The 19,507-nt window shown below is 36.9% G+C and overlaps 1 protein-coding gene across 1 annotated transcript in view; it reads left to right on the forward strand.

The window, feature by feature from the left end:
* The window catches only part of LOC110583187 (nesprin-1-like), a 218,164-nt gene that overhangs the window by 65,997 nt on the left and 132,660 nt on the right, over positions 1 to 19,507 (forward strand). Inside the window, exon 2 of the mRNA XM_021693239.1 lies at positions 11,949 to 12,010. Within this exon, the coding sequence (XP_021548914.1) occupies positions 11,949 to 12,010 (62 nt within the window). The remainder of the gene's footprint in view (positions 1 to 11,948; positions 12,011 to 19,507) is intronic.

A 19,507-nucleotide genomic window follows, 5' to 3' on the forward strand; every position in this document is an offset into this window, starting at 1 on the left:
ACATGACCTAGCTTGGAGGTGCTCTATCTATTGGCTAAATTCTAGCAAATTAGTTGCTGATATGCTGCAGGGTGACAAGGAGTCAGACTTACTAGTTTGGCTTTGACACTCATTTGCTGAGACTATTTATGTGATGTAGTTGTTTCATCTGTGAGTTGGACATAGTATCACTGTTGACTATCTCTAGGGTTTTGTAACAATCCGATGATATAAATAAAAGTATTCTGGAAACCCTAATGGGCAATTTGTTCATGCAAGTAGAGTGAAGTGATTGAAGCCACAGGCTTTGGAGAGACACAGAACCATGCTGTGCCACTGAGTGTCTGTGTCACCTGAAGCAAGTCAATGAACCTTGATAGCCCTCTTTTACAGGTAAAATCCAGGTGGGGGGAAATATCCTCTCAGGGTTGTTGCCAAGTTTAAATTAGATAATATGTATAATGAATGTACATAGCATTATGCCTGCCACATGATACTTTCTAAATAGATGATAGCTGTTATTATTATTTTAAAAACTTAAAATAATATATTACTCTACAAATAAGCTTGACCGTGTGCAGAAGTTCCTTTGTGACACTCACCAGCTGTTGTTTCATGTGGAGCCTCTGCCTCTGGAACAGTGATCACAGGTTCTGTGATCCAGCGGATTTTCTTTGACAACAAAAGTCACTGCTATCACTCCAGTCTTGAAGCAACCAAAAACTACATACCCCATCTGGTTCTTTGTTTGTGATTGCACACTGAATGCAGGTTTTCCAAGTGGCTAACTGAACATTATGATCCAGGGTTGACTATGTTTGAGATTGGAATTTCTGGCATCTCCTCCTCAAACTTTGTGATCTGATCTTATTTTTCACTTTTACTGCTTTCAACTTTTATTATTTTGCCTCCATTTCAAATTCAGGAATTTCACTCTTAGAACTGTAGCTCTCTTTACTTCTGAAGAGGACATGGAGTATAAAATAGAAGCAAAATTGTGTCAAATTATTGTATTTTGTGTTCAGATATTGATAAAAATAATGGAGAAAAAGAAAATTTAGATCACAGGTTGAGAAGAAGAAATAATATTAGCAGTAATTTAAAATACATTATCCCCAAATGTGGAATTATAATCCTAAACCTGCTTAAGACAAAGGGTAGTAATTTAGTGAGAAAAAAACAAAACAACTGAACTCTGAAGGTCCTAGCTAAAAAAAAGTCATATTTATTTGAAAGAACTATATGTTTATTTTGTTTTTGTTTTTATTTGTCAGAGAGAGAGAGCACAAGCAGGGGGAGCAGCACGCAGAGGGAGAAGCAGGCTCCCTGCTGAGCAAGGAGCCCGATGAGGGACTATGATCCCAGACCGGGACTCGATCTCAAGACCCTGGGATCATGACGTGAGCCAAAGACAGACGCTTAGCCAAAGACAGACGCCTAGCAACCCAGGCATCCCTAAAAGAACTATTTTTTTTAAAGTCTAGTCTAAATATCAAATATAAAATATGTGAACACTGTGATCAACTACTCTCCGCTCTCTCTCCCTACCCAAAATAAAACACTGTATTTTGACTGATTAAAATACTGGTGTTGAAGTACAATTTAGTGTTAAAATGGTTGTATGAAGATGGTATTTTACGACATTTTCCAATACCTACTTTTCTTCTGCTGCACTCATATTGCTAAGCACTCACAACAGGAAAAGATTTCAAAGTTGTGGTAGTTTTCTTGCAAAATCAGGAGATGGGCCACTTTTTACAATTAGGGAGCTACATGTGGCAAGTTCATCCAGCACCAGCTTGAAACTTTATTCTAAAGGTTTCTGTGCTAATTAATTGGAAGTAATCCTTCAAGGAGATCAGCTGTTCTTTTTATTTATCATGTGACTTTATTAAAAAAAAATTAGATGTAGAAGCAGCATTTATCACGTAGCTCCTATGCAAGCAAATGGTAGGGGTTGGCTTTCACTTTTTCTACTGTTCAAATTGCCTTTAATTTCATAACTGCGGTCTTTTTTTTTTTTTTAATCCACTCACATATTCCATGTCATTTTTCTTTGTGCTGCAAGCACAGAACCTGGGCTGTGGCGTTTCTTTATGATTCCTGTTCTCCCTACTGGAGTGTAAGGAGCCACACCATCCTCTCAGATCACGTCCACAGCGGGTCAGAGTAGGGTGTCAGCTCATAGGAGAGGTGCAATGGTATTCATTAAATAAATGACTCAAAGAATCAGCAAGTGAATTTGGTTACAAAAGTAACTTTAATGAAACAAGGCTTTTTAAATCTGGTCATTGGTTTCACATATAAAAAATGCAGTTCCAGTTCCAAAAATCTTAAGAGCAATATGTCTTTACTGACATTTGCTTAAAAAAAAAAAAATTGAAGCAATGATCAGAGCACTCAACAGAGGCAAAACTCCCTAAAAATTCTCTTTATTCTTTTTCCTCAAGCCCACTCCTCCGATAGCTATTGATCTTCTCCTCTCCTCTTTTCCTCTGTCCTCCTCAGTTAATCTACACTTAAATGTATGGAGAATAACTTTGGGTGTCCTTGTTCCTTGCCACTCTTTTCTCCTTTACTCATCTGATCAGAACATCAAAGGCCCAGGAAGTAGATCCAACCAAGCAAACTGAGAAACCTATTGTAGATGACAGAGTGACGGGGGAGGAAAAGGAAGATTACTTGTGTGTCTAACATACAAGTAAATGCCTTTGTTTTAGTTAGCTATCACTTTAACAAACCACTTCAAACTTAAAATAATCGTAATTCATCATTTTTCATGATCTGTGGGTTAGTTCACTAATCCACAGTTAAATATGGATGGTTTCCTAAGGACATATGTGTAAGATAGCGTGCCAGGTAGTGATTTGGTCTCTAGGAATATAATGATGGGGAAGTGCTTTCTTGCCATGAGGAATTTGTGATCATGTATGTATAGGGGTGTGAGAGAGAAGAGGTAAGAGATGCATCAATCTTGAATCCTTAGGCCTCGATTTTCTGGCTTCATCTGGGATGAGTTTATCTGCAGGGTTGGCTGAAGTAGGTCCAAAATGACCTCACCCATGTGTCTGGCAGTTGGCTCTGGCTATACGATAGGGCATCTCAGCTCTTCTCCACATGGACTCTTGTCCTCCCATATAGACTGCTTTCCTTATATGGTGGTTTTAAGACAGAAATCCGAGATAGCCAATACAGAAAGTACAGGACTTCTTAAGGCCTAGAATCAGATAGCATAAAGTCATTTCGGCTGTGTTATTGATCAAAGCAAGGATAATACAAGATCAGATTCAAGGAGAGGGGAAATCAATTCTATCCTTTGCTGAGAGAAAGAATAAAGTCACATTGCAAAAGAGGATGCATATGGGACCAGAGAATTTTGTGGCCATAATTTAAAATCTGTCCTCTGGTCGCTATTATTTATATTCTTTCTACTTCAAAATATATTCACCTCCTCTCAAGACACTGAAAATCTCATCCAGTGATGTCGACAAGCTCCAAATCCAGTGTCATGTGATCTGCATTTGGTCCATATACAAATGAGGCTCCTCGGGTATAATTCTTCTCAACCCTCAGGCCTATAAACTAAAAAGAGAAGTGACTACACCCTATTTATCCAATATGCAATGATGAGACAGGGGCCAGGGCCGTTGAACTAGATGCCTCTGTTCAAAGGATGGAAAAGAGATACAGTCATGGTCTGAAATAGTTCTGAAATCCAGCTGGCACATGTGGCTAGTCCCTTTAACCTGGGGGCCAGTTGATATTCCCTGTCTTTTTGATAAGAAGTGGCTCGTGTTATGGCTGATAGTCTTCTCAGCCTTCTTACTAGTCATATAAACTTGTGATTCCCAAGTCTTGTCTTCATTTTCAACTGTCCTCTCCCTTTAGTGCAAGGTAGTGGTGTTTTTGCTTAATAGATTTGTTGACTTGGGGTGCCTGGGTCACTCAGTTGGTTGAGCATTCAACTCTTGATTTCAGCTCAGATCATGATCTCAGGGTTGTGAGATGGAGCCCCAAATTCCATCCTGTGCTTAGCATGGAGCCTGCTTGTCCCTCTCCCTCCCTCCTCTTGCACTCTTTCTCTCTCTCTCTCTCAAATAAATAAAGTCTAACAGATTTGTTGACTTCGTAAAAATCTCCTTGGAGTTCATTCTGTGCCACTCAAATCCCAAATTCATTTTTTTAAAAGATTTGTTTATGTATTTATTTGAGAGAGTGTGTGTGTGCACGAGCAGGGGAAGGGGCAGAAAGAGAGGGAGAGAATCTCCAGCAGACTCCCCACTGAATGCAGAGCCCAATGCTGGGCTCAATCTCATGGCCCTGAGATCATGACCTGAGCCAAAATCAAGAGTCCAACGCTTAACTGACTGAGCCACCCAAGAGCTCCTCAAATCCAAAATTTAAAAAAATTTTTGGACCACAGGTAAGGCTGCTGTGGGCAGTGCCCTTAAGATTCTTAGAAGCTGGTTTGTCTAGTTGAGAAGGTCAAGTAGGCACTGCCTTTAATCTTTCTGAGTTCTTAAAAAAGGGTCTTAAAGTCACACTCTTGATTTATTGTTACACTGAAGCTACTTTTTTACTTTGCAAATATTTTTCCAGGAAAGACTGGGAATAACAATTTTCTAATCCAACACAAATGAAAAAGTGCCTTCCTTGGTTCATTTCTTCTCTTCCAATACCTCATAAGAAGGCAGTTGATGCTTTCAGCTTTCTGCAGGGAAACCTCTCTAGCCAAATGTACAAGTTCAAGTTACTGCAGATGACAGAATATATAATACATAAAATACATGTGGCTCTCCTGATCTGCGAGAGCAGTGCGCCGCTGTCCTTTCAGTCTCTACCAACAGTCTCTTTGTGTCCTTCCAGCCTCCTTCCCACTTGGTCCCAAGGCCAGCACCACATGTTTTGGATTTTTGCTAAAGCAGCACTATCTTCCCAGTAGCAGTTTCTCTTTCACTTAGTCTTCGCTAAACCACCACCAAAACTTAGTGGCTTAAAGCAGTAACACATTATGGGCTGTGGGTGGGTTGGGTGTTTCCTCTGCTGGCTGCGCCTGAGCTCATTTACATGGATGCATTCAGCTGGACTAGTAGATCCACTGACTTGGACGTCTGGTAATTGGTGCTGGCTGTCGCCTGCCCCAGTTCTCTTCAACGTGACTTTTTCCCTCTAGGATGCTAGATGAGCTTCCTTGTGTGTGGTCTCAGGGTAGAGTTCTAAGAGCCAAAATGGAGCCTCAAGGCTTTTCAAGGCCCAGCCTCAGAAGTCATATAAAATCATGTCGGCCACATTATTGGTCAAAGCAAGTCTCAAGACCAATCTAGATTCAAGGGGTGGGGAAATCCACTCTAGGTGTTGATAGCAGGCACAGCAAAATCAGGTTGCAAAGGGCATCATGATCGGGATAAGAGGAATTTGTGTACATATTTTGTAATCAGCCACAGCTTGGTTTTGTAAAATTTTTGTTCATTTATATGTTTAACTTACAAATCTAAACATTGGGTAATTATAAACTCTATTTCACATGTTGACATAGTCAACATATCGTAATCCCTATCCATGTATGACAAAGTTAGCGCACTACAATTGAGACCATGTAATTCTGATCCCAAAACCAATAATTTGATCGAGGCCATCTCATTGTGGCTCTTATTTAGTTAATAATGATTACATTGTCATCCTATATTTTTGTTGTCTTTTCCTTTGTAGCCATGGCATTTGGTTGTGTCAAAAAGTTCAATCTACTTTCTACTTTAAAATTTCTTTCCAACTTTTTACTGAGGTGAATTCATCTGCATCAGAAATAATAAAAAAACTTTATTAAATATAGCTAGGAAATTATGATTTAAAATTTTTGTTTTAAATTGGCATCTATATTTCAGGTAACTAAAATCTGTAAGACTTTTATTTAAGCCATCATTGTCATTAAAGTACCTAAAGAATAAAATGATAATCTGCAGAAAACAAAAAAGTTAACCATAACCTATTATAAGCCTCCAATGTATTAATATATGATACAATAACATTTTTGTAAAAGGTAGCAATTTCAGACTTAACAATTATATATACTTATTTAAACAGTCTTTATTGTTGGTATTTTTATATTAACATGATATCAATTAAGGATGGATACATCCAGGAATTCAGTACTTTGTTCTTTATGATTGTTCATGACTCTGATAAAAATATACATCTTTATGTGCATACCCATTTATGAAATGCTTTATCTCAGAAATAAGTTCTTATAGAAGATTTGTTAAATATATTGAAATAGTCTAACTTCAATTATTGTTAGTATTTTTAAAAACACCATCTGTTAGGTGGCACCTGGGTGGCTCAGTTGGTTACGTGTCTGCCTTTGGCTCAGGTCATGATCCTGGGGTCCTGGGATTGAGCCCTGAAGATCAAGCCCTGAGTAAGGCTCCCTGCTCAGTGGGGAGTTGGCTTGTCCCTCTCCCTCTGCCCCTCCCACCCCCGCTTGTGCTCGCACTCTCTCTCAAATAAATAAATAAAATCTTTAAAACAAAAAAGTCACCATCTGTTAGAAGGACATTGCATATATTTTAATTTATTTTAATTTAAGTTACTATTTAAAAGCTAATGATCATAGGACTCTCTTTCACAGTTTTACATATTATATATGGTAAAATGAAAATATAATTAACATGTTTGTAGGCAGCAAAATTTTCATGATTGATTGCAAAGGCTCCAAATAACCCAGGCCACTTTTTACTGTGGCCTCTTTGTTTATGTGTAAATCACTTGGGATAAACAACAGTTGTGCAAAATCAGCAAGTCACTGTTACTATGACTCATTAGGAGGAAAACTGTTGATTATAGTCAGGTGTGACCGTTTGTTAATGGTCAAATTTAATCACTGTTGCTAAATTGGACTTCATTTCTGCATGTGTCATGATCTTATCCTGAAATGGCAAAATACCTTAAAAATATATAATAGGACAAAGAAATAAAGAAATTGAATGTCAGAGCCAGCTCCCTTCATCTTTCACTCATTTCTAGAGAGGGATAGGGCCTTGGATTTTGGGATTGTTTCTTATAACAACATTACCCGGGACCATGCTTGTACAATAGCCTTCCTGTATAGACCCTTTTTTAAAAATTAATTTTTTTTTATTATTATGTCAAACCATACATTACATCATTAGTTTTTGATGTAGTGTTCCATGATTCATTGTTTGTGTATAACACCTTTCTTAAGGCCTAACGGCTCCCAACTCTTGGGTCTGTTGGACCAACTGCCTTTGAAACGGAACCAGTGATGGGGACCTCAAGGGTGAAGAACTTGATTTCCATAACTAGTTTTCTTTTTTTTCCCCTCATACACTCTGGCCTTTAGAGAGAAATCAAGATTCAAGTTTAGAGAAGAGGAGAGTTTGAGCTGCCTTTGCCCAGTAATACCTTGATCAAAACCTGGCCTTAAATTGCAGCCTACTACAGGTTCTTATCTGTGGAGCACCCACCTCCCAATCTAGCTTCTGAATTCTCACCTCTCCTTTGTGCTGATGCTGCCATCTTACCCAGACATTTCATGATACATTTGCAATGCATCTGGAGCCTGCTGCTTCTCTTTCCTTCCTTGGTTAGTGACATCATTATGCAGTTACCTATGATAAAAATCTAGAAAACACCCCTAACTCCTGTCGGTCTACTTCTGATAGTTACCATGGAGCCGTCTCATGCACCTCATGCACCTCATGCATCTCATGCACTGTGCAGCCATCTCATGTTCCTCTTAGCACATCCTGAGAACAGAATTCATCCCTACCTTTAACATGTGTTCTGCTAGTATATTCCCAAATATCCTCCCTGCTCCCAGCCTCTTCTCCCTTCAATTAAGCCTCTACACCACCATTGGAATATATATTTCTGTGTCTCAGGTCTCATATGATCATGTCTTTGTCCTGTCCAAAATTGTTGGTGGCTCCCTATTGTCCATAGATAGAGACCAAACTCCATGTCATGCTATTCAAAGACTTTAATAACCTGATTGTTACCTGTTTTCTAGGCTTACTTCCTTGTTAAGCCTTCTTAAACCCTCTCTACTTTATAATTCAGCCGAAACAGATTTTTACTGTCACTTTAATATATCATGCCATGCTTTTAAAAGACTGCCTCTTTCTCCTAAAAATTTGTCTACCTGAGAATTTCTACTTATTTGCTGATGTTTGATGTAATGGCACCTCCTTTTTTAGCTTCTCTGAATCTTCCAGCCTGTTCCATTTCCCTATAAGAGAATTACTTGCTCCTGTATTTATATTCCCTCAACGTTTTACATGTTCCTCCATTACAGTAGCTGACACAGTGCCTTGAGCTATTATTTACATACTTGTCTCTTCCATTTATTATCAGTTCCTTAGAGCAGGGCCTGTTTTTTAGTCTCTAGCACTTCCTTAGCAAATGCATCCATTCATTTCCTTATTAAGCATCTACTAAGCAATAATGAATAAGACAGTGATGGTAAGTCAGATGTGGTCCACGCCATCTCATCTAAAACTGAGATTCTAGTGATGGAAATGAACAGGCATCCAAAAGATGATGGTGTCTTCACTAGATTGATCTTGATTGAGATGAGATATTTGGGAAATAAAACCAACAACAATTCCTTATGAATTTGTTGTGGGGGAGGAGGATAAGTAAAGACCCAAGGATGACCTGCAACTGACTGGCTTAAGAACTAGGTGGATTTTAGTTTGCATTAACAGAAATTAGGGATTAAGATTTATAAACAGGATTAACTTCTTATTCTCTGTGAGTCCTAGAACTGGAGATCTAAGTTTACGTGTATGACATAGACAAACTTCTCTGTGTTTACAACTAACATATATGTTCAGCTAAATGTCTTAATGAATTACTCTTTTTACAATTTTATGGGAAATATTTAGCATGCATACATGTGGACACTTGGTAAGACCATATCATGTTGTTGTTCTGAAAAGTGTAAGATAGAAAAATCACTATAAGATTAACAGTTAAATATACTTAAATAATGCTTTCTCAAATATAACTACATATTCACAAGAACTATAAACCTATATCATGTAGATTAGGTCAGCTCTTCATCAACAGCTTTATAAAGCAGTGCTGTTGTTCATAATGTTGTTTTAATGCAATGTGGTAGACATTCATCATATGTTTTATATTACTTCCATGACTGAAACATTTTATGCTATTGGTATCAGATTTAATTACCAAATCCTGGGCTAAATTATTTAGATTTTTGTATCAAAAAAATGAATATTTGCTGATATGTTTTAGGAATTTTTCTTTATTTGGGGAATATAGTAAGTAAAATCAGAAAATATTTACTTAGAATTCAGTTGGCTGTGTCTGATGATATAAAAAGTAGACTCCTAGGACCCAATAAACTCTGCTTTTGCAGCCATAATATAAAAGGAAACATGTAGAGAATTTGAAACTTAGATACATATATAATGAATGCTACAAAAAAAACTGCATAATTTGAACTTTTAAAAAAAGGCCCTTTAGCCAAAGTCTAAATATAAACTCAGAGATTTATCATCAGAGGAAACTGTTATAATAGCAGTATTGTTTCATTAAAGGTGGAAGTAGTAAAAATATAACAACTTATAATCAGGAAGTAATATCAATAGATTATTACCTACATTTATGACAATACTATGCTAATTTAAGATTTTAAAACATTTATATCTTGCAACATTAATAAAATTGTGCATAATCTCAAATTGAGTTTAAGATTTTATATATACTCTAGCTGTACTTATAGTCTATTTTATTTTTTTTATTTTTTCTTAAAGATTTTATTTATTTATTTGACAGAGAGAGAGATAGCAAGAGCAGGAACACAAGCAGGGGGAGTGGGAGAGGGAGAAGCAGGCTTCCTGCCGAGCAGGGAGCCCAATGCGGGGCTCGATCCCAGGACCCTGGGGATCACCATGACCTGAGCCAAAGGCAGATGCTTAATGACTGAGCCACCCAGGAGCCCCCCCCCCATAGTCTATTTTAAAATTAGAATTGGATTTTATATATTATAGAAGTTCTGAATTTCATCAAATCTAGCTTGATTAGTTAAGATTATTCTGCTGCTACATGACTTTATTTATAGAATCTAAAGATTTTAAGGTCAAATTCAGGGTGATTTAACTATGAATTTATCATTTTAATATGATTAATATTTGATATGACTAATATAATGATTTCTGAGCTCTCCTTGGGCAGTAGTAAAATGGTGTAAGAACCTGACTTGTAGAGGTGAACACTTGGGTCTACCACTGGGTGGCTTTGGAAAAAATGCTTAACTTCCACGTGCCTTGGTTTTCTTATTTGTGAAATGGCATTATAATATTTCTTGCTTGAAGATTTGCTACAAGAATTAAATGAGTTAATAAGTATATATTACATATGATGATATATAATAATTGGTTTAATTAAAATATAATAGGATCTGTATAGAGACATAGAGATAGAAATATCCATGCCTGGATATCCGTGAAACTAATATAACACTGTATGTTAATTATACTAGAATTTAAAAAAAAAATGGTTCAGAAGAATAAATGGTACCCTGGGCGCCTGGGTGGCTCAGTCAGTTAAGCGTCTGCCTTAGGCTCAGGTCATGATCTTAGGGTCCTGGGATCAAGCCCTGTATCAGGCTCCCTGCTCAGCAAGGAGTCTGCTTCTCCCCCTCCCTTTGCCCCTCCCTCTGCTCCTGATCTCTCTTGCACTCTCTCTCTTTCAAATAAATAAATAAAATCTTAAAAAAAAAGAATAAACAGTACTCTGACTTTGCCAGGAATATTTCTGTAGGGAAAGAAGACATTAATAATTTTGATGAAGGGATTATTACGTACATGTAGATTCATCCAGAGTATTTGCTTGCTGAGTCATTTCAAACCGAACAATCAATAATTACTTTGATTTGCTGGGGAAACAACACTACTAGAAATAATTAAAAGCATTTGGAACCAGAAGGTAAATTTGCATTATCACTTCCCATACTGCAAATATGAAGACTTTAAAACATTATGAGTCATATTATGTTAGAGCACAGAATTTATATATTATAGGTGACAATAAGCTGCTTTTGTGCTGATTGTTTCACTTAGCATTTATTTGCCAAAATGATCACATTTTTGATACAATAAATTATTCTTCATTTTTTCCTTTATATCTTTCCTTGGTCAAAAAACATACAAAATGGAGTAATATTTTTAAAATTTGTAACCAAAGCATGTCATTTTAGCATTTTAAAACTTACTTTCTATAATTTCCAATAAATTATGTTTTTTCCCTCTACATTTAGTTGTCATCTAATCCTCAATATAACAGGCCATTCATATCATGAAAGGTCTAAAAATAGCCTGCTTCTCCCTCTTCCTCTGCTGCTCCCCCTGCTTGTGCTCTCTCTCTGTCAAATAAGTAAATAAATAAAATATTAAAAAAAAAAAAGAGGTGGTGGGATCTTTGGAGGTCATCCAATCTGGGTGAAGTCCCTGTAATGCCTCACATACGCAGCTCTGTCTTATTACATTACCGTATAATTCTCTACTATGCATATGCCCTTGCTTGTCTGTCTCTCCTTCTAGATTTTCCATGGCGGAGACATTGCCCTGTTGTTTTCTGTCTATCTCTGCACCTAACATAAAACTTGGCACTTAGTTGGTCTCAGTGAACTTTTCCCAAACAGCTTTACTGAGGAATAATTGTATAGTGAGCTTTCAATAAGTGAATGAAGGTAAACATAGGGCTAACATATTGAAAATTTTGAAGCATTTGCTGATAATGTTTAAAGGAGTAGTCAAATTGGAGTTGTACTGACACTTCCTTCAAGACAGCAATTGGCAAAATGGGTTAGAAGATAAAATAATATTATGATTACTTCGAGACTTTGTAACCCAATGTCTTTTAGGATACAACTTCATGTTATACTGTGTTATCTAACTAGATTCATTCATTTTTTTTTCTTCTAGATGAGCAAGAGATAGTACAAAAACGTACTTTCACAAAATGGATCAACTCTCATCTGTCCAAGGTAAAGCAAACTACCTAGAGTTCTATGTTTACTTATTTGGAGCCAATAAATCATTAAATGCCAAGTGTAATAAAGGAACACTGCTGGTACTCTTGTCACTAATACTAATCAATGATATTGGCAGTTCTATCAGTTTAACTCCTTATCTGTGACATTTGCTAACATTGTCTCTGAGAAGAAATGAATGGATAGCTAGAATCAAGAGCAGTTACTTCATGTCAATTCTGTGAATTCTGACCGAAATAGTTTGTTCAATTATTTCTAATGTACTAAGGTGTATGTCATATGGAAAGGAGACTTTGTGCTTATTTTTTTTTTTTATGCATTTGTTACTATTTGGAAAAGAAAGAAGCAAGGAGTGGTCTGTTTTGGGCAAAGAATTTAGTCTGAGTAGATCATGGCAGTGTCTGGACTCCCCTCTTAGGTGCTTCGATAGCAAAGTAACCATGGTGGCAGGACACTAAAAAGACTAATCATTCTGAGATTATCCACACCGACATTAGGTTGTTATCAGGTAACTGTGTATTTGTACATTGTAATGATTTTGAACATAAATGCTACTAGAAAACAAATCCCAGTATGGCAATATTACAATAATATTAGTCTCATATATATGCAGATGAAAAAATATGTGAACTAAAAAACATTGCATTTGTAAAAATAAATATAGACGATAGGACATAACCAGACATAACCCTATGAGCAGTTTTTGATCAGGGACTTCCCCAAAGCCTCTTTTATAGTGCAGGAGCAAACAAAGCATGGCGATTTATTACAGTCCCATTGTACAAATTAACTGCTTACTGCGTGTCTAAGCTAGGCTTTGGAGACACAAAAATGTTGGTAAGACACTTTCCCAGGCCTTGAGAAGCTCACAGTCCAGTAAAGACAGAAGACTAAACGATGCATCTAGACACAGGACAAACTGGGATTATCTCTCCTATAATTTCTTTCCAAAAGCCCCTTGATGAAAAGGGAATTCTCTCACACGGTAGTTGCCGCCAGTACCTGCCCTGTGAAAAGGCAGTAAATGCCTCTGGTGGGGGTTCATTTTCTCTTGTCTTAGCTGGTGCCAGCTGGCCATTACTTTGCTACAGAATTGTCATTAGTTGGGGAAGATTATTTTTTTTCCAAAATGAAAATAGAGTTATTATTTTTTCATATTGTTAAAAAAATTACGTGCTAATTGTAAGTAATATTAATGATAAACCTCTTATACAGTGTAAAGAAAGTAGAAATCACCGTAAATCTCACGATACTGATACAAACATCACTAACATGCTGATCACCATTTTTCTACACACAGACACACACAATTTCACAAAAATGGTTGTGTATGCCTCTCTTTCACTCAGTATATATTTCCATGTTAATAGATACAGAGGTACATAATAATTTTAATGGCTGAATAGTATTTTATTATAAATATAATTACTTATATATTATGAATCATAAATTAGCCATTAAAATTGATGGTCATTTAAGTGGTTTCCAGTTGTTTAATATTATATAAAATACTACACTGAAAGTCCTTGGGCGTATTTCTACTTAGAATAAATTTCTAGAAGTAGGTCGATAGTCAACAGATATGCAGGTTTATAATTTTAATATATACCAAGAGTTTGTGTGAATGCCCATTTCCTTACACTATCAACATTCTGAGTTTAACCGTGTTTTCTAATCTGATTGGAAAAAATAACTTATAATTAATTTTTTCAGATTTTTAAAAATAGGAGTCAATGTCTTTGTGAAAGTTTTTAAAGTAGAGTTATTGGGATACACACATCTAAGTGCTGAATACTTAAAAAGAAGGGAAAATCTGAATGTAAGCCATGGCATACAGTACGTGAAAGACTTTTGATTTTCAAAAATGTTTTTATCTTTGTCTTATCATTGCTCCAAGATACTTTACATACTTATGTAATAACTGATTACTGGAATAGGCTCTACCAATGTGCATCCTTTCCTGTTCTCTTTTCTAGTCCTGCTTTATAAACTCACCCCTGTAATTTCCCATCTAAATATCTAAGTCCTACCTTTAATGTGTAGTGCTAGCCCCTCACTCACGAAGTCATTTCTGACCACATGGGAAACAGTGAGCCTGCCCCCCCAGCAGATGCTCTAAGCATGGTTGCATTTGCCCCTGTACCCCTCTTCGAGTGCCATCCCCCTGTCTGCTCTGGTTTTCCTGGTCTAGTAAAGTAGAATCCAAAATCTTAGCACTTCTCCAGAACCTGTAGCATAGGTGGAGAAATTTACCATGGCTGAAATTGTTTTGTACTGTATATCTCAGCTTCCCAACAACCATGTTAAGTCTTTAAGGCCTATGCTGATTCTTGTAATTTTTTATAAATCTTAATAGCTCTAAGCACAGTGCTGAGTACTACACAGAGGTGCATTTTAATACAGCAAGAGCAGCAAAGAGTCTTTATCTTTTCTTATTTTGTTAGAATAGTAAGGATATCACATGGGGAAAAATGATTAATTTCTGGTACTGTGCCAAGTGTTTTACACAGGTTATTTTGTAGCACACAGCTTCATATGTCTGGTAAGGGGTGCTGCTGAAATTTTAATCCAGAAATGAATCTAAAGTCCATATGTTTTCCCTACTTCACACATTTTTGCATCAAGGGTATCATTTTGAAAATACCCAGAAACTTATTACCTCCACAACTGCTCCATTATAACCTTAATTTGATAGAGATTTTTGTTTGTTTGTTTTCTCCTCTGTATTTTGATTTCTTTTTCTTGGGTCATCTTGAAAACCAAAAACTGAAGCAGAACAATGATACCTATACTTGCTCTCCTGAACTTATTTATACTGACATTGTAGTATCTTGCCAAACATAGCTAAAACCCTCAAATACGTTTGAGAATAGTTTTCCTTTTCTGACTCACTTATATTTGGAAGACATTTTAAAAATCAAATCTGAGCCATGGCCCTACCTAGTGGCAGAGTTTTAGGATAGCTATACAGTCAATGTTTGTCTGCATTTGTCTCAGCAGCTAATCACATGATTCCCTACTCATTCCTCTCTCTCTTCCCATCCTTTGCCCACCTTCATCCCTATTTGAGTTTTCATTTCTAGCCCTGTCTTTCTCATTCTTCCTCCTACCTCTTTCCTATTCCTGTACTATCTCTGTTTCTCCCATCCCATCTCCTACTCCGTTATACCTCCACCCAACCCCCTTTCTGTCTCTATCTTAATTTCCCCATTCCGTCTTTGTCCATCTCTTTCTGTCTGTATCCTACCCCTACAAAATCACATGCAACCTGCACATCCAGGGCTTCACAGTCTCACTGAGGTCACCTTTACAGGCACAGCCAAACTGAAATGGCAACACACACTTCCCACACCATTGCAATGTGCTCACTTACTTCTGAGGTGAGAATGATAATATTTCACTTGCAACAGAAAAAAAGGTCAACCTCATATCTTTGATCTGGCCTCTGGATCAGGACATTGTGTCACTTTTCCAACTGCCTCCATTGGAAGGCCTGTTTCCAAAGCCATTCTGTGATGCTCGAGTGTGTTTGGTCCCATCAGTCTAGCACCTTATGGACATGGACAACAGGCAGGCATGTGTACACACATGCACGCAGGTGAGCGTGTACACCCATAGTCAGCTAAGCTTCACAGAGATGTATGTTAGGCCCAAGGTTTTACTAAGTCTTTTATGAAAGCAGCTTCATGAATTTTTGGTCCTTGGCTCCCAATCACTTATCAGCAACACCCAGGCTTTCAGTCACAGGGAAATCCTAAGTACTCAGGATAAAAACATTTCTCAGTAGAAGAAATAACCCACAAATAAGCAATTTGACCTGTCTCAACATGGTTTTTTTTTTTTAATCCCCCAGAACTTTTTGAAACCAACTTTCCCTCTTTCTTCTTGCTTATTAAATAACCAAGGCAGTGGTTTATCCTATAACTAAGAGCTAGACTACCCCCAAGATGGAGACATAATTGCTGTCAGCTTTGAAAGGATTGGGTACCCTATAATTTCTTGGATCAGACTGAGTCTGGTTTGATGTGTTGTTTGTATGTTTTCTTGTTTATTTTGTCCAACAAATACTCAACAAATTTAGACCCTGTGTTAGTCAGCTTCGGCTGTTATAACAAAATACTGTAGACCAGGGACTTAGAGAACAAACATTTACTCCTCATAGTTCTGAAAGCCTGAGAAGTCCCAAGATCAAGGTGATCAAGGTGCTGACAGATTCGATTCCTGGTAAGAGTCCTCTTCCTGGCTGGGTCCTCACATGGCAGAGAGAGAGAGAGAACTCTGTCTCTCTTCCTCTTCTCGTAAGGACACTAGACCCATCATGGGGGCATCACCTCATGACCTCATATACATCTAATTACTTCCCAAAGGCCCCACTTACAAATACTATCACACTGGAGGGTTAAGACTACAATATGGATTTGGGGGACACATAAACATTCAGTCCATAACTGGCCCAAAGTTCATTCTGAGGTCTGGCTTAAAGCACATGAGAATTTCTTCCAAACTTATAATATAATGATGAAAACTCAGTCCTGGCATGGGGATTTCGTTTCATTGTCTGGTAATCCTTGTAGTACATAGCTCTGTGCTTTGGAATCGTTCAGATAATCTCAGAACCAAACCACTTAAAATAGTTAAAATGCATTTTATTCCTTGGTTGTCTTCTTTTTCCCATATAATTTTCTGTTGACATCTACCAATAATGGTAAGAAAATGACCCATGTCGAAAATATTTTTTATGCTAGTAACCAAGATATTAATCTTAATTCACTTATTTCTTATGCTACATAATGTGCCAAGTTATTTTATCTCTAAGAACAAGAAAGGAGAAAAGTGCTAAGTTGGCAGGAAAAAAAATAAGAGTTTCAACTTTTCTAGAATGTAAGTTGTAAATATTTGGCAGGATCTCAGTTGTCTGAGAGCTTTTGCAGAGTAGTCATGGGAATGTTTGTGGATTTAAACTGGAATGGTAAACCATTTCATCCTAAATTCCGTGATAATATCTTACTACTACAGTGCCTTCTTTAAAATTTTTAAGAAAATTAAAAGAATAAAACTTTTATTTTAAAGGACAATTTAAAAGACTCACTATTTAGAAGAAAATTTGTATCTATTTTCTCAAAATTTTCTTTGGAAATTGAGTATATCTAGAAATCGCTTTAAAGCTAGGTTCTGTCAGGTTTGAAGGGCTGGAATGTTGAATTGAGAAGTAAAAAAATAGATTGTTCTCTCCTAAGATCATTCAATCTTGGGTGCGTTAGGAGATGTTTAAATGATTTTTCATGGAGATGAATTTGGGGAGGGTTTTTAATGGGAAAATTTTAATTTTGTTCTTGACTGCTTTGCTCAGTTGCAAATTAACAAACTATTTACTTTTAATTAAAGAAAATAATAAGCTCTTTTATTGATGGCATTCCATTCTATTATAACAATTCTTTATAAATATTATGACAGCCGTGGGAAGAGATAGGGTGCAAATAAGAAAGCAATCTGTTTTAAAAAACAAAAACAAAACAAAACAAAAAAAACCTTTTCTTAAAACAAAAATGCTACTGAAGCAAGGAAAAAACCCAAGAATCTTCTGTGTATATGTGTTTTATGCCATTTTTAGTACACAGATGTAGATTTTCTAAACTTGTGGATATAATTAGCAGGGTTTTTTTTTGATGTCTTCTTTGTTTTCAAATTGAAGCCTTTATGCTTCTGTAATTATGTAAAACATTACAAATCACAAATTGTCAATATAATGTAATGTAACTTAAACAAAAATTAGTGGGTTACATTTATTTTATATACCTGATAATTCCTTTCAGGAATGGGGTTTCATCAGACTTGGACTCTCTCATTTTCTTTTCAGGAAGATACCTGAATCTTTCTTTTCTGTTTGCCCTATTAATGAAAGAAGGTATTCGTTTTTTAATTAGCCCCATATTGATTTCAAGTAATGTTTTTTCAAAGTTAGGTCCTGATTCAGTTCTAGCTTCTCATCACTCATTGCTAAAAATATTTTTAAATTGCATTTATTGAACTTTTACCATGTGCCAATTACTCTGCCTCAGCAACTTTGTCTTTTATTTTATCTTCACTACAAGAATCAAATATAAGTATTATTTTCACCATTTTACAGATTATGATCCCGAAGCTTAGAGTTAATAAATTCAAGGTCACATAACAAGTAGATGAAAACCCAGATTTCAACCCCAGGCTTCTTAAGTTTGGGCATTAACCACTGTGTTATATACTCTCATGCTCCATTTGTTTCTTTGGATATTTATGCGGCAAATACTTTTTAAGGACCTATTATGTGCTAGGGGTTGTGGACACAGTAGTGAATAGACCCATTGTCCATGCCACCCTGGAACTGATAGTCTCACAGAAGAAACAATTACAGCAGGGTGTTGTGGTAGATGCCGTGAGAGGGGAAGTACAGGGTGTCAGGGAGCACATGACAAGCACAACCAACCACAGGGGAAATCTGAAGGAAGGCATCCGAATAGGCTTTCAGAGAAAGAAACATTTAAGTTAGAGCCTAAGCAATGCCTGTGGGCTTTGGTACCTGAAGGAACCAATGTTTTTAAAAGTTGAGAGATGAGAAAGAAATATGGTACATTAAAGGAAATGGAGGGCGCCTGGGTGGCTCAGTTGGTTAAGCGACTGCCTTCGGCTCAGGTCATGATCCCGGAGTCCCTGGATCGAGTCCCGCATTGGGCTCCCTGCTCAGCGGGGAGTCTGCTTCTCCCTCTGACCCTCCCCCCCTCTCATGTGCTCTCTCTCTCTCTCTCAAATAAATAAATAAAATCTTTTAAAAATAAATAAATAAATAAATAAAGGAAATGGAAGTTCAGAATACCTGAAAATATGAATCCAGGAGTGGGTTGGTAACATGGGTCAAAGGCCAGTCAGTAAGAGGACTTATATTGTGGTATGGGCAGTAGGAGGCATTAAAGAATCTTAGGCAAGGAATTAAATGATCACCGTGGCCCTAAAAATCTCTGTCTCTCTCTGTATCTCTCTCTGTCATAAATTAGAACAGGAACAAGTAACACCAGAGGTGGAGTAGGAGAAAAGCAGACACATTGGAAGATATGTAGGAATAGACTCAGTAATTAATCAGACTCTTGGAGAAAAAGGAGTCAAGAATGACATCTAGGTTTCTGACGTGAGCAAATGATTGCGATCATTCACAAAGGTAGAGAATACAACAGGCTTGGGGAAAAGCTAGTAGTCTAGTTTTGGACTGAGAAATTACTCAGAGATAAAACCATTTGATTTGGCAGTTAGGAAATCATTGACCACCATAGGGAGTAGCCATGTTATAACAGAAATCAGACTCTAGCAAACTGGTGAGTAAATGAGAGGTAAGGATGTTAGGACACTGAATGTACTTACATGTTCATGAGATAGAGTATTAGCTAAAACAGAACATAGGATCTGGTGGGAGCTGTTTTTAATAAAGGGTAGTTTTAAGTGTGTGTCTATTGAAAGGAATGA

The sequence above is a fragment of the Neomonachus schauinslandi genome, chromosome 8 (genome assembly GCF_002201575.2).
Source record: "Neomonachus schauinslandi chromosome 8, ASM220157v2, whole genome shotgun sequence".
Classification (NCBI taxonomy): Eukaryota; Metazoa; Chordata; class Mammalia; order Carnivora; family Phocidae; genus Neomonachus; species Neomonachus schauinslandi.